Source organism: Hyla sarda, unplaced genomic scaffold (genome assembly GCF_029499605.1).
Source record: "Hyla sarda isolate aHylSar1 unplaced genomic scaffold, aHylSar1.hap1 scaffold_115, whole genome shotgun sequence".
Lineage (NCBI taxonomy): Eukaryota > Metazoa > Chordata > Amphibia > Anura > Hylidae > Hyla > Hyla sarda.
The window spans coordinates 50422-65579 of record NW_026607771.1 but is presented as its reverse complement, the minus strand read 5'-3'; the positions used below and the strand labels follow the sequence as shown (position 1 = coordinate 65579).

Sequence of the window (15158 nt, the reverse complement as noted above, 5' to 3'; positions counted from 1 at the left end):
GGATATAGCGGACATGGAGGATATAGCGGACATGGTGGATATAGCGGACATGGTGGATATAGCGGACATGGAGGACATAGCGGACATGGTGGATATAGCGGACATGGAGGATATAGCGGACATGGTGGATATAGCGGACATGGAGGACATAGCGGACATGGTGGATATAGCGGACATGGAGGACATGGCGGACATGGAGGACATGGCGGACATGGTGGATATAGCGGACATGGTGGATATACCGGACATGGAGGATATAGCGGACATGGTGGATATAGCGGACATGGAGGACATAGCGGACATGGAGGACATGGCGGACATGGTGGATATAGCGGACATGGTGGATATAGCGGACATGGAGGATATAGCGGACATGGTGGATATAGCGGACATGGTGGATATAGCGGACATGGTGGATATAGCAGACATGGTGGATATAGCGGACATGGTGGATATAGCGGACATGGAGGATATAGCGGACATGGTGGATATAGCGGACATGGTGGATATAGCGGACATGGAGGATATAGCGGACATGGTGGATATAGCGGACATGGAGGACATAGCGGACATGGAGGATATAGCAGACATGGAGGATATAGCGGACATGGAGGATATAGCGGACATGGTGGATATAGCGGACATGGAGGATATAGCGGACATGGTGGATATAGCGGACATGGAGGACATAGCGGACATGGAGGATATAGCAGACATGGAGGATATAGCGGACATGGAGGATATAGCGGACATGGTGGATATAGCGGACATCTCTACAGACACCACTACTGAGCTGGATCCACGTTACCTCCTCGCACCATCCTTGGGATCCATTATAAGTCAATGATAGGATGATAGGTCTATTCCCTACAGAATGGGGCCCCCAGAGGTCATGGGGTAGAGGGTCCCTAACACAGCTGGAAGGTTTAGCAAATATTGGGGTCAGACCTAAATATTGGGGAGCAGCTCATGTTCCAGATCTGGGGGGGGAGGCGGCCATGTTAATTGTCCCCCAGAGGCCGATCTATACAGACCATGATTCCAGTCATAGATATCCGCATGATATAACAGAACAGGTGCAGAGATCACATGATATAACAGAACAGGTGCAGAGATCACAGGACATCACAGAACAGGTACAGAGATCACAGGGCATCACAGAACAGGTACAGAGATCACAGGGCATCACAGAACAGGTGCAGAGATCACAGGACATCACAGAACAGGTGCAGAGATTACAGGACATCACAGAACAGGTGCAGAGATCACAGGACATCACAGAACAGGTACAGAGATCACATGACATCACAGAAAAGGTACAGAGATCACAGGGCATCACAGAACAGGTGCAGAGATCACAGGACATCACAGAACAGGTACAGAGATCACAGGGCATCACAGAACAGGTACAGAGATCACAGGGCATCACAGAACAGGTGCAGAGATCACAGGACATCACAGAACAGGTGCAGAGATTACAGGACATCACAGAACAGGTGCAGAGATCACAGGACATCACAGAACAGGTACAGAGATCACATGACATCACAGAACAGGTACAGAGATCACAGGACATCACAGAACTGGTTAAGCGGATCCCTCCAGGGAACAAACCAGGATAGAGGCAGCGCACAGGACTTCAAAGGTAAAATGGTTTATTTACCCGGCATGCAACGCGTTTTGCTGGATAACCAGCTTCATCAGGCATGTTGAGGGTGGAGATACATAGGGTATTTATACACAACAGTTAACCCGCACATTGCTGGAATAAAAGCAATAGGCGGGAGCCCATAAAACACACATATGAAAAATAGTAAAATACAAAAAAATATATATAAAAATAAATAAATAACAAAATTATATATATCCACATGCCCAACTAGAAAAATTGGACATGTAAATACATAAGATATAAAATAAAATGTGTCAATAAATTTGTAATATATTTATAATATGTTATGATAATAGAAGGCAAGTCAAGTCACACAGCGTTCTCAATCATCTCATTTAAACCACCAGGGAAAAGGGAACCAAGTGAAAAAATCCAGTATGATTCTCTATTAATTAGCCTTTGGAAACGATTTTTTATAATAGATGGTATGACTTCAATGATTTTTAATTTAAGACAGTCAAAATTCCCAGAGTGTATTTGACATATATGTCGTGAGACACTGTGTAGCATGAATTGTCTTCCCACATTAGAACAATGTTTATTCATGCGGGACCGCACTGTCTGAACAGTGCGGTCCACATACTGCAAACCGCAAATACAAGATAAAAGGTAAACCGCATAGCTGCTTTCGCAATCATGCGTTCCCTTAATCCGAAATACATTTTTCGAAATATTACAAATAAAATTATCACCTTTTTCTATCATGATGCAGCATTTACATCTCATTTTACCACAGGGGATAGTGCCATTATCCTGTCCTACACGATTAGATACAACAAAACGATTATTCTTAAGACCGTCACTGGGGGCCACCAAATTACGCAGATTTTGTGATCTGCGGAATGTGACACCTGGGTGGTCGGGTAATATATCTTTAAGTATCGGATCACCTTTTAATATATACCAATATTTATTGAATATTGTTTTTATCTTGGGTGCTGCGCAATTAAAATTGGTAACGAAATTGTGACTATAATTCTTCTTGGATTTTTTATTATTTTTGCAATCAATTTGGCATTTATCGATTGTGAGATTTATAATTTCTTTCTTAATATCATTCGCATTAGTTTTATCAATTATCAAATCCTCTTGTCGTTGTCCCTTAGCCTGATTAAAAGCTTTATTTAGAATCGATTTTGGATAGTTTTTCTCTCTAAAGCGATTCTGTAGAATACGTGATTGTTCCAAAAAGTCAGAATTAGATGTACAATTTTTTCTGATACGCAAATATTGCCCATAGGGCACATTACGGATCCACTGGGGATAATGGGAACTATTGAAATCCAATAGACTATTTATGTCCACTGGTTTAAAAAATGTTTTTGTTTTTATACGGCCGTCCGAATCCTTTCTGAGTTGAAGATCAAGAAAGTCAATAGAGGAAGAAGAGCAGTGAATGGTAAATTTTAGACCCCAGGTGTTAGAATTAAGAGTGTCAACAAAATCATGTGCTTGAGAGGAAGAGCCTGTCCAAATAATGAACAGGTCGTCAATATATCGCCTATAGAAGGCGACATACCGATTAAAAACAGGGGACTGTGTGATATGTGAGGACTCGAAACGCCCCATGACCAAATTAGCATAACTGGGGGCGAATCGAGTCCCCATCGCACAGCCCCTGCATTGTCTGTAAATGATATCATTAAAACTAAAAATATTGTGTTCTAAAATAAAAAAAATAGATTCAATAATGAACAGTACTTGGGTGAGTGAAAAATTACCATCTAAGAGGAGAACCTCCTTTATGGCCGCTAGACCTATAGAGGTGGTAATATTAGAATAAAGTGCACAAACATCAAGAGTCAAAAACAAGAAATCAGCTGGAAAAATAATATTGCTAACCTCCCTAATTAGCTGTGTGGAATATTTAAGGTAGGAGGGAAGAGAGAGAACAAAAGGTTGTAGAAATAAATCTATATAATGTGATAAATTACAAGTGAGTGAACCAACACCAGATATAATAGGACGTCCAGGGGGGCAAGACAAGGATTTGTGCAACTTAGGTAAGTAGTAAAAGATAGGTAACGAATAATTGTTCACTGATAAAAAATCACATTCTTTTTTATTTAACAAATTATTATCAGTAGCATTTTTTATAAGTTCTTTATATTCCGCAAAATATCTAGGGGAAGGATCATTCGTCAAAATTTCATAGTATTCCTTGTCGGAAAGGATTCTGAGGGCCTCATCAATATACGCAGATCTATCCAGAACTGCAACACCACCCCCCTTATCAGCGGGGCGGATAATTATAGAGGAATTATCCTGGAGACTTTTTACAGCCTGTCGTTAAACAATACTTAGATTGTCTTGTATATTGCCAAAATTATGGCTATCACGTAAGGAACAAAGTTCTTTTGAAACAATCTGATAAAAAGTATCCACATAAGGGCCTTTATTATGGATAGGATAGAAAGATGACGGGGGGGTTACTTTTACATGCTTAATTTCAATATTCCTTATGGTGTCCAAGGATGATGAAACATTTGTATTAGATTGCCCCAACAATGGGTCCTCTACTGAGATGTTACGTTTATTCGAAAGGGAGAAGTGTCTACTTAATGTAAGTTTACGTGTGAAACGATTCAAATCTAAAAATAGTTGGAAATTGTTTGGTAAGGAAACTGGACAAAAGGATAACCCTTTTGATAATAAATCACTCTCATTTTGGGCCAAGACGTAAGAAGATAAATTGAAAATTTTAATTTTACCATCTCTCCTGGTCTGTCTATCACAGAACTGGGGCAGAGATCACAGGGCATCACAGAACAGGTGCAGAGATCACATGATATAACAGTACAGGTGCAGAGATCACATGATATAACAGTACAGGTGCAGAGATCACAGGACATCACAGAACAGGTACAGAGATCACAGGATATCACAGAACAGGTGCAGAGATCACAGGACATCACAAAACAGGTACAGAGATCACAGGATATCACAGTACAGGTGCAAAGTTTACAGGACATCACAGAACAGGTACAGAGAGCACAGTACAGGTGCAGAGATCACATCATATAACAGTACAGGTGCAGAGATCACAGGACATCACAGAACAGGTGCAGAGATCACAGGATATCACAGAACAGGTGCAGAGATCACAGGACATCACAGAACAGGTACAGAGATCACAGGACATCACAGTACAGGTGCAAAGATTACAGGACATCACAGAACAGGTGCAGAGATCACAGGGCATCACAGAACAGGTGCAGAGATCACAGGACATCACAGAACAGGTACAGAGATCACAGGACATCACAGTACAGGTGCAGAGTTCACATGATATAAACGTACAGGTGCAGAGATCACAGGACATCACAGAACAGGTGCAGAGATCACAGGATATCACAGAACAGGTGCAGAGATCACATGATATAACAGTACAGGTGCAGAGATCACAGGACATCACAGAACAGGTGCAGAGATCACAGGATATCACAGAACAGGTGCAGAGATCACAGGACATCACAGAACAAGTGCAGAGATCACATGACATCACAGAACAGGTACAGAGATCACAGGGCATCACAGAACAGGTGCAGAGATCACAGGGCATCACAGAACAGGTGCAGAGATCACAGGGCATCACAGAACAGGTGCAGAGATCACAGGGCATCACAGAACAGGTGCAGAGATCACATGATATAACATTTCAGGTACAGAGATCACAGGACATCACAGAACAGGTGCAGAGATCACAGGACATCACAGAACAGGTGCAGAGATCACAGGACATCCCAGTTCAGGTGCAGAGAACGCATGACATCACAGTACAGGTACAGAGATCACAGGACATCCCAACACAGGTACAGAGATCACAGGATATCACAGCACAGGTACAGAGATCACAGGACATCACAGTACAGGTGCAGAGATCACAGGACATCACAGTACAGGTGCAGAGATCACAGGACATCACAGTACAGGTGCAGAGATCACAGGACATCACAGTACAGGTGCAGAGATCACAGGACATCACAGTACAGGAACAGAGATCACAGGACATCACAGTACAAGTGCAAAGATCACAGGACATCACAGAACAGGTGCAGAGATCACATGATATCACAGAACAGGTGCAGAGATCACATGATATCACAGTACAGGTGCAGAGATCACAGGATATCACATAACAGGTAAAAAGATTACAGGACATCACAGCACAGATACAGAGATTACAGGAAATCACAGCACAGGTGCAGAGATCACAGGACATCACAGTACAGGTACAGAGATCACAGGACATCACAGTACAGGTACAGAGATCACAGGAAATCACAGAACAGGTGCAGAGATCACAGGACATCCCAGAACAGGTGAAGAGATCACAGGACATCACAGAACAGGTGCAGAGATCACATGATATAACAGTACAGGTGCAGAGATCACATGATATAACAGTACAGGTGCAGAGATCACAGGACATCACAGAACAGGTACAGAGATCACAGGATATCACAGAACAGGTGCAGAGATCACAGGACATCACAAAACAGGTACAGAGATCACAGGATATCACAGTACAGGTGCAAAGATTACAGGACATCACAGAACAGGTACAGAGAGCACAGTACAGGTGCAGAGATCACATCATATAACAGTACAGGTGCAGAGATCACAGGACATCACAGAACAGGTGCAGAGATCACAGGATATCACAGAACAGGTGCAGAGATCACAGGACATCACAGAACAGGTACAGAGATCACAGGATATCACAGTACAGGTGCAAAGATTACAGGACATCACAGAACAGGTGCAGAGATCACAGGGCATCACAGAACAGGTGCAGAGATCACAGGACATCACAGAACAGGTACAGAGATCACAGGACATCACAGTACAGGTGCAGAGTTCACATGATATAAACGTACAGGTGCAGAGATCACAGGACATCACAGAACAGGTGCAGAGATCACAGGATATCACAGAACAGGTGCAGAGATCACATGATATAACAGTACAGGTGCAGAGATCACAGGACATCACAAAACAGGTGCAGAGATCACAGGATATCACAGAACAGGTGCAGAGATCACAGGACATCACAGAACAAGTGCAGAGATCACATGACATCACAGAACAGGTACAGAGATCACAGGGCATCACAGAACAGGTGCAGAGATCACAGGGCATCACAGAACAGGTGCAGAGATCACAGGGCATCACAGAACAGGTGCAGAGATCACAGGGCATCACAGAACAGGTGCAGAGATCACAGGGCATCACAGAACAGGTGCAGAGATCACAGGACATCACAGAACAGGTGCAGAGATCACAGGACATCACAGAACAGGTGCAGAGATCACAGGACATCACAGAACAGGTGCAGAGATCACAGGACATCACAGAAAAGGTGCAGAGATCACAGGACCTCACAGAACAGGTGCAGAGATCACATGACATCACAGAACAGGTACAGAGATCACATGACATCACAGAACCGGTACAGAGATAACAGGACATCACAGAACTGGGGCAGAGAACACAGGGCATCACAGAACAGGTGCAGTTATCACAGGACATCACAGAACAGGTGCAGAGATCACAGGACATCACAGAACAGGTACAGAGATCACAGGACATCACAGAACAGGTACAGAGATCACAGGGCATCACAGAACAGGTGCAGAGATCACAGGGCATCACAGAACAGGTGCAGAGATCACAGGGCGTCACAGAACAGGTGCAGAGATCACAGGACATCACAGAACAGGTACAGAGATCACAGAACAGGTACAGAGATCACAGGATATCACAGTACAGGTGCAGAGATCACAGGACATCACAGAACATGTGCAGAGATCACAGGACATCACAGAACAGGTTCAGAGATCCCATGGCATCACAGAACAGGTGCAGAGATCACATGATATAACATTTCAGGTACAGAGATCTCAGGACATCACAGAACAGGTGCAGAGATCACAGGACATCACAGAATAGGTGCAGAGATCACAGGACATCCCAGTTCAGGTGCAGAGATCACATGACATCACAGTACAGGTACAGAGATCACAGGACATCCCAACACAGGTACAGATATCACAGGACATCACAGTACAGGTGCAGAGATCACAGGACATCACAGTACAGGTGCAGAAATCACATGATATCACAGAACAGGTGCAGAGATCACATGATATCACAGTACAGGTGCAGAGATCACAGGATACCACAGTACAGGTAAAAAGATTACAGGATATCACAGCACAGATACAGAGATTACAGGACATCACAGCACAGGTGCAGAGATCACAGGACATCACAGTACAGGTACAGTGATTACAGAACATGACAGTAGAGGTACAGAGATCATATGACATCACAGAACAGGTGCAGGGATCACAGGACATCACAGAACAGGTGCAGAGATCACAGGACATCACAGAACAGGTGCAGAGATCACAGGACATCACAGAACAGGTGCAGAGATCACAGGACATCACAGAACAGATGCAGAGATCACAGGACATCACAGAACAGGTGAAGAGATCACATGACATCACAGAACAGGTAGAGAGATCACAGGACATCACAGAACAGGTGCAGAGATCATAGGGCATCACAGAACAGGTGCAGAGATCACAGAACAGGTACAGAGATCACAGGATATCACAGTACAGGTAAAAAGATTACAGGACATCATAGCACAGTTGCAGAGATCGCATGACATCACAGTACAGGTACAGAGATCGCATGACATCACAGTACAGGTACAGAGATCACAGGACATCACAGCACAGGTACAGAGATCACATGGCATCACAGTACAGGTACAGAGATCACAGGACATCACAGTAGAGGTGCAGAGATCACATGATATCACAGTACAGGTGCAAAAAACAGATATTGAGGTCCGCAGCGCACCTGTCTGAGAGAAATCCACAGATGAGGGATCCAGTTGTAAGGCCCATGAAAAAGATGGTGGCGGCTGCTTGGTTCATCCACTTCTTGTCACACACTAGATCCCACTGTAAGAGGAAGGGCGGTCAAACCTGTGTGATGGTGGAGTAGAATGTAGTGCGGTCATACCTGTGTGATGGTGGTGGAGTAGAATGTAGTGCGGTCATACCTGTGTGATGATGGTGGAGTAGAATGTAGTGCGGTCATACCTGTGTGATGGTGGAGTAGAATGTAGAGCGGTCATACCTGTGTGATGGTGGTGGAGTAGAATGTAGTGCGGTCATACCTGTGTGATGGTGGAGTGGAATGTAGTGGGGTCATATCTGTGTGATGATGATGGAGTAGAATGTAGTGCGGTCATACCTGTGTGATGATGGTGGAGTAGAATGTAGTGGGGTCATACCTGTGTGATGATGATGGAGTAGAATGTAGTGCGGTCATACCTGTGTGATGATGGGGGAGTAGAATGTAGTGTGGTCATACCTGTGTGATGGTGGAGTAGAATGTAGTGCGGTCATACCTGTGTGATGATGGTGGAGTAGAATGTAGTAAGGTCATACCTGTGTGATGGTGGAGTAGAATGTAGTGCGGTCATACCTATGTAATGGTGGAGTAGAATGTAGTGCGGTCATACCTGTGTGATGATGGTGGAGTAGAATGCAGTGCGGTCATACCAGTGTGATGATGGTGGAGTAGAATGTAGTGCGGTCATACCTGTGTGATGATGGTGGAGTAGAATATAGTGGGGTCATACCTGTGTGATGATGGTGGAGTAGAATGAGGTGCTGTCATACCTGTGTGATGATGGTGGAGTAGAATGTAGTGGGGTCATACCTGTGTGATGATGATGGAGTAGAATGTAGTGCGGTCATACCTGTGTGATGATGGGGGAGTATAATGTAGTGTGGTCATACCTGTGTGATGGTGGAGTAGAATGTAGTGTGGTCATACCTGTGTGATGATGGTGGAGTAGAATGTAGTGCGGTCATACCTAAGTGATGGTGGAGTAGAATGTAGTGGGGTCATACCTGTGTGATGGTGGTGGAGTAGAATGTAGTGCGGTCATACCTGTGTGATGATGGTGGAGTAGAATGTAGTGCGGTCATACCTGTGTGATGATGGTGGAGTAGAATGTAGTGCGGTCATACCTGTGTGATGGTGGAGTAGAATGTAGTGGGGTCATACCTGTGTGATGATGGTGGAGTAGAATGTAGTGTGGTCATACCTGTGTGATGATGGTGGAGTAGAATGTAGTAAGGTCATACCTGTGTGATGGTGGAGTAGAATGTAGTGCGGTCATACCTGTGTGATGATGGTGGAGTAGAATGCAGTGCGGTCATACCTGTGTGATGATGGTGGAGTAGAATGTAGTGCGGTCATACCTGTGTGATGATGGTGGAGTAGAATGTAGTACGGTCATACCTGTGTGATGATGGTGGAGTAGAATGAGGTGCTGTCATACCTGTGTGATGATGGTGGAGTAGAATGTAGTGCGGTCATACCTGTGTGATGGTGGTGGAGTAGAATGTAGTGCGGTCATACCTGTGTGATGATGGTGGAGTAGAATGTGGTGCGGTCATACCTGTGTGATGGTGGAGTAGAATGTAGTGCGGTCATACCTGTGTGATGGTGGAGTAGAATGTAGTGCGGTCATACCCGTGTGATGATGGTGGAGAAGAATATAGTGCGGTCATACCTGTGTGATGGTGGAGTAGAATGTAGTGCGGTCATACCTGTGTGATGATGGTGGAGTAGAATGTAGTGTGGTCATACCTGTGTGATGATGGTGGAGCAGAATGTACTGCGGTCATACCTGTGTGATGATGGTGGAGTAGAATGTAGTGCGGTCATACCCGTGTGATGATGGTGGAGTAGAATGTAGTGTGGTCATACCTGTGTGATGGTGGTGGAGTAGAATGTAGTGCGGTCATACCTGTGTGATGATGGTGGAGTAGAATGTAGTACGGTCATACCTGTGTGATGATGGTGGAGTAGAATGTAGTGCGGTCATACCTGTGTGATGATGGTGGAGTAGAATGTAGTACGGTCATACCTGTGTGATGATGGTGGAGTATAATGTAGTGGGGTCATACCTGTGTGATGATGGTGGAGTAGAATGTGGTGCTGTCATACCTGTGTGATGGTGGAGTAGAATGTGGTGCGGTCATACCTGTGTGATGGTGGAGTAGAATGTAGTGTGGTCATACCTGTGTGATGATGGTGGAGTAGAATGTAGTGCGGTCATACCCGTGTGATGATGGTGGAGTAGAATGTAGTGTGGTCATACCTGTGTGATGGTGGTGGAGTAGAATGTAGTGCGGTCATACCTGTGTGATGGTGGTGGAGTAGAATGTAGTGCGGTCATACCTGTGTGATGATGGTGGAGTAGAATGTAGTGGAGGTCATAGCTGTGTGATGATGGTGGAGTAGAATGTAGTGGGGTCATACCTGTGTGATGGTGGTGGAGTAGAATGTAGTGAGGTCATACATGTGTGATGATAGTGGAGTAGAATGTAGTGAGGTCATACATGTGTGATGATAGTGGAGTAGAATGTAGTGAGGTCATACCTGTGATGATGGTGGAGTAGAATGTAGTGTGGTCATACCTGTGTGATGGGGGAGTAGAATGTAGTGCGGTCATACCTGTGTGATGGTGGTGGAGTAGAATGTAGTGTGGTCATACCTGTGTGATGATGGTGGAGTAGAATGTAGTGCGGTCATACCTGTGTGATGGTGGTGGAGTAGAATGTAGTGCGGTCATACCTGTGTGATGATGGTGGAATAGAATGTAGTGCGGTCATACCTGTGTGATGGTGGTGGAGTAGAATGTAGTGCGGTCATAGCTGTGTGATGATAGTGGAGTAGAATGTAGTGCGGTCATACCTGTGTGATGATGGTGGAGTAGAATGTAGTGCGGTCATACCTGTGTGATGGTGGAGTAGAATGTAGTGCGGTCATACCTGTGTGATGGTGGTGGAGTAGAATGTAGTGTGGTCATACCTGTGTGATGGTGGAGTAGAATGTAGTGTGGTCATACCTGTGTGATGGTGGTGGAGTAGAATGTAGTGTGGTCATACCTGTGTGATGATGGTGGAGTAGAATGTAGTGCGGTCATACCTGTGTGATGATGGTGGAGTAGAATGTAGTGCGGTCATACCTGTGTGATGGTGGTGGAGTAGAATGTAGTGAGGTCATACCTGTGTGATGGTGGTGGAGTAGAATGTAGTGAGGTCATACCTGTGTGATGGTGGTGGAGTAGAATGTAGTGAGGTCATACCTGTGTGATGATGGTGGAGTAGAATGTAGTGCGGTCATACCTGTGTGATGATGGTGGAGTAGAATGTAGTGAGGTCATACCTGTGTGATGGTGGAGTAGAATGTAGTGTGGTCATACCTGTGTGATGATGGTGGAGTAGAATGTAGTGCGGTCATACCTGTGTGATGATGGTGGAGTAGAATGTAGTGCGGTCATACCTGTGTGATGGTGGTGGAGTAGAATGTAGTGCGGTCATACCTGTGTGATGATGATGGAGTAGAATGTAGTGCGGTCATACCTGTGTGATGATGGTGGAGTAGAATGTAGTGCGGTCATAGCTGTGTGATGATAGTGGAGTAGAATGTAGTGAGGTCATACCTGTGTGATGATGGTGGAGTAGAATGTAGTGTGGTCATACCTGTGTGATGATGGAGTAGAATGTAGTGCGGTCATACCTGTGTGATGGTGGAGAAGAATGTAGTGCGGTCATACCTGTGTGATGATGGTGGAGTAGAATGTAGTGCGGTCATACCTGTGTGATGGTGGAGTAGAATGTAGTGTGGTCATACCTGTGTGATGATGGTGGAGTAGAATGTAGTGCGGTCATACCTGTGTGATGGTGGTGGAGTAGAATGTAGTGCGGTCATACCTGTGTGATGATGGTGGAGTAGAATGTAGTGCGGTCATACCTGTGTGATGATGGTGGAGTAGAATGTAGTGCGATCATACCTGTGTGATGATGGTGGAGTAGAATGTAGTGCGGTCATACCTGTGTGATGGTGGTGGAGTAGAATGTAGTGCGGTCATACCTGTGTGATGATGGTGAAGTAGAATGTAGTGCGGTCATACCTGTGTGATGGTGGAGTAGAATGTAGTACGGTCATACCTGTGTGATGGTGGTGAAGTAGAATGTAGTGCAGTCATACCTGTGTGATGGTGGAGTAGAATGTAGTGCGGTCATACCTGTGTGATGGTGGAGTAGAATGTAGTGAGGTCATACCTGTGTGATGATGGTGGAGTAGAATGTAGTGCGGTCATACCTGTGTGATGATGGTGCAGTAGAATGTAGTGGGGTCATACCTGTGTGATGGTGGTGGAGTAGAATGTAGTACGGTCATACCTATGTGATGATAATGGAGTAGAATGTAGTGTGGTCATACCTGTGTGATGATGGTGGAGTAGAATGTAGTGCGGTCATACCTGTGTGATGGTGGTGGAGTAGAATGTAGTGCGGTCATACCTGTGTGATGGTGGTGGAGTAGAATGTAGTGCAGTCATACCTGTGTGATGATGGTGGAGTAGAATGTAGTCCGGTCATACCTGTGTGATGGTGGAGTAGAATGTAGTGCGGTCATACCTGTGTGATGATGGAGTAGAATGTAGTGTGGTCATACCTGTGTGATGGTGGTGGAGTAGAATGTAGTGCGGTCATACCTGTGTGATGATGGTGGAGTAGAATGTAGTGTGGTCATACCTGTGTGATGATGGTAGAGTAGAATGTAGTGCGGTCATACCTGTGTGATGGTGGAGTAGAATGTAGTGCGGACATACCTGTGTGATGGTGGAGTAGAATGTAGTGAGGTCATACCTGTGTGATGATGGAGTAGAATGTAGTGCGGACATACCTGTGTGATGGTGGAGTAGAATGTAGTGCGGTCATACCTGTGTGATGGTGATGGAGTAGAATGTAGTGCGGTCATATCTGTGTGATGATGGTGGAGTAGAATGTAGTGCGGTCATATCTGTGTGATGATGGTGGAGTAGAATGTTGTGTGGTCATACCTGTGTGATGATGGTGGAGTAGAATGTAGTGCGGTCATACCTGTGTGATGGTGGAGTAGAATGTAGTCCGGTCATACCTGTGTGATGATGGTGGAGTAGAATGTAGTGTGGTCATACCTGTGATGATGGTGGAGTAGAATGTAGTGCGGTCATACCTGTGTGATGATGGAGTAGAATGTAGTGCGGTCATACCTGTGATGATGGTGGAGTAGAATGTAGTGCGGTCATACCTGTGTGATGATGGATTAGAATGTAGTGCGGTCATACCTGTGTGATGATAATGGAGTAGAATGTAGTGCGGTCATACCTGAGTGATGGTGGTGGAGTAGAATGTAGTGCGGTCATACTTGTGTGATGATGGTGGAGTAGAATGTAGTGCGGTCATACCTGTGTGATGGTGGAGTAGAATGTAGTGTGGTCATACCTGTGTGATGATGGTGGAGTAGAATGTAGTGGAGGTCATACCTGTGTGATGATGGTGGAGTAGAATGTAGTGGGGTCATACCTGTGTGATGATGGTGGAGTAGAATGTAGTGGAGGTCATACCTGTGTGATGATGGTGGAGTAGAATGTAGTGGGGTCATACCTGTGTGATGATGGTGGAGTAGAATGTAGTGGAGGTCATACCTGTGTGATGATGGTGGAGTAGAATGTAGTGCGGTCATACCTGTGTGATGGTGGTGGAGTAGAATGTAGTGCGGTCATACCTGTGTGATGGTGGTGGAGTAGAATGTAGTACGGTCATACCTGTGTGATGGTGGTGGAGTAGAATGTAATACGGTCATACCTGTGTGATGATGGTGGAGTAGAATGTAGTGTGGTCATACCTGTGTGATGGTGGTGGAGTAGAATGTAGTGTGGTCATACCTGTGTGATGGTGGTGGAGTAGAATGTAGTGCGGTCATACCTGTGTGATGGTGGTGGAGTAGAATGTAGTGCGGTCATACCTGTGTGATGATGGTGGTGGAGTAGAATGTAGTGCGGTCATACCTGTGTGATGGTGGTTGAGTAGAATGTAGTGCGGTCATACCTGTGTGATGATGGTGGAGTAGAATGTAGTGCGGTCATACCTGTGTGATGGTGGAGTAGAATGTAGTACGGTCATACCTGTGTGATGGTGGAGTAGAATGTAGTGCGGTCATACCTGTGATGATGGTGGAGTAGAATGTAGTGTGGTCCTACCTGTGTGATGGTGGTGGAGTAGAATGTAGAGCAGTCATACCTGTGTGATGATGGTGGAGTAGAATGTAGTGCAGTCATACCTGTGTGATGATGGTGGAGTAGAATGCAGTGCGGTCATACCTGTGTGATGGTGGAGTAGAATGTAGTGCGGTCATACCTGTGTGATGATGGTGGAGTATAATGTAGTACGGTCATACCTGTGTGATGGTGGAGTAGAATGTAGTACGGTCATATCTGTGTGATGATAGTGGAGTAGAATGTAGTGTGGTCATACCTGTGTGATGATGGTGGAGTAGAATGTAGTGCGGTCATACCTGTGTGATGATGGTAGAGTAGAATGTAGTGCGCTCATAC

General features: G+C 45.2%; 1 protein-coding gene across 1 annotated transcript in view; it reads right to left on the bottom strand.

Annotated features, from left to right (window-relative positions):
- Positions 1-15158, bottom strand: part of LOC130302061 (solute carrier family 22 member 7-like) — a 232898-nt gene that overhangs the window by 204566 nt on the left and 13174 nt on the right. The window contains exon 2 of the mRNA XM_056551674.1: positions 8549-8652. Within this exon, the coding sequence (XP_056407649.1) occupies positions 8549-8652 (104 nt within the window). The remainder of the gene's footprint in view (positions 1-8548; positions 8653-15158) is intronic.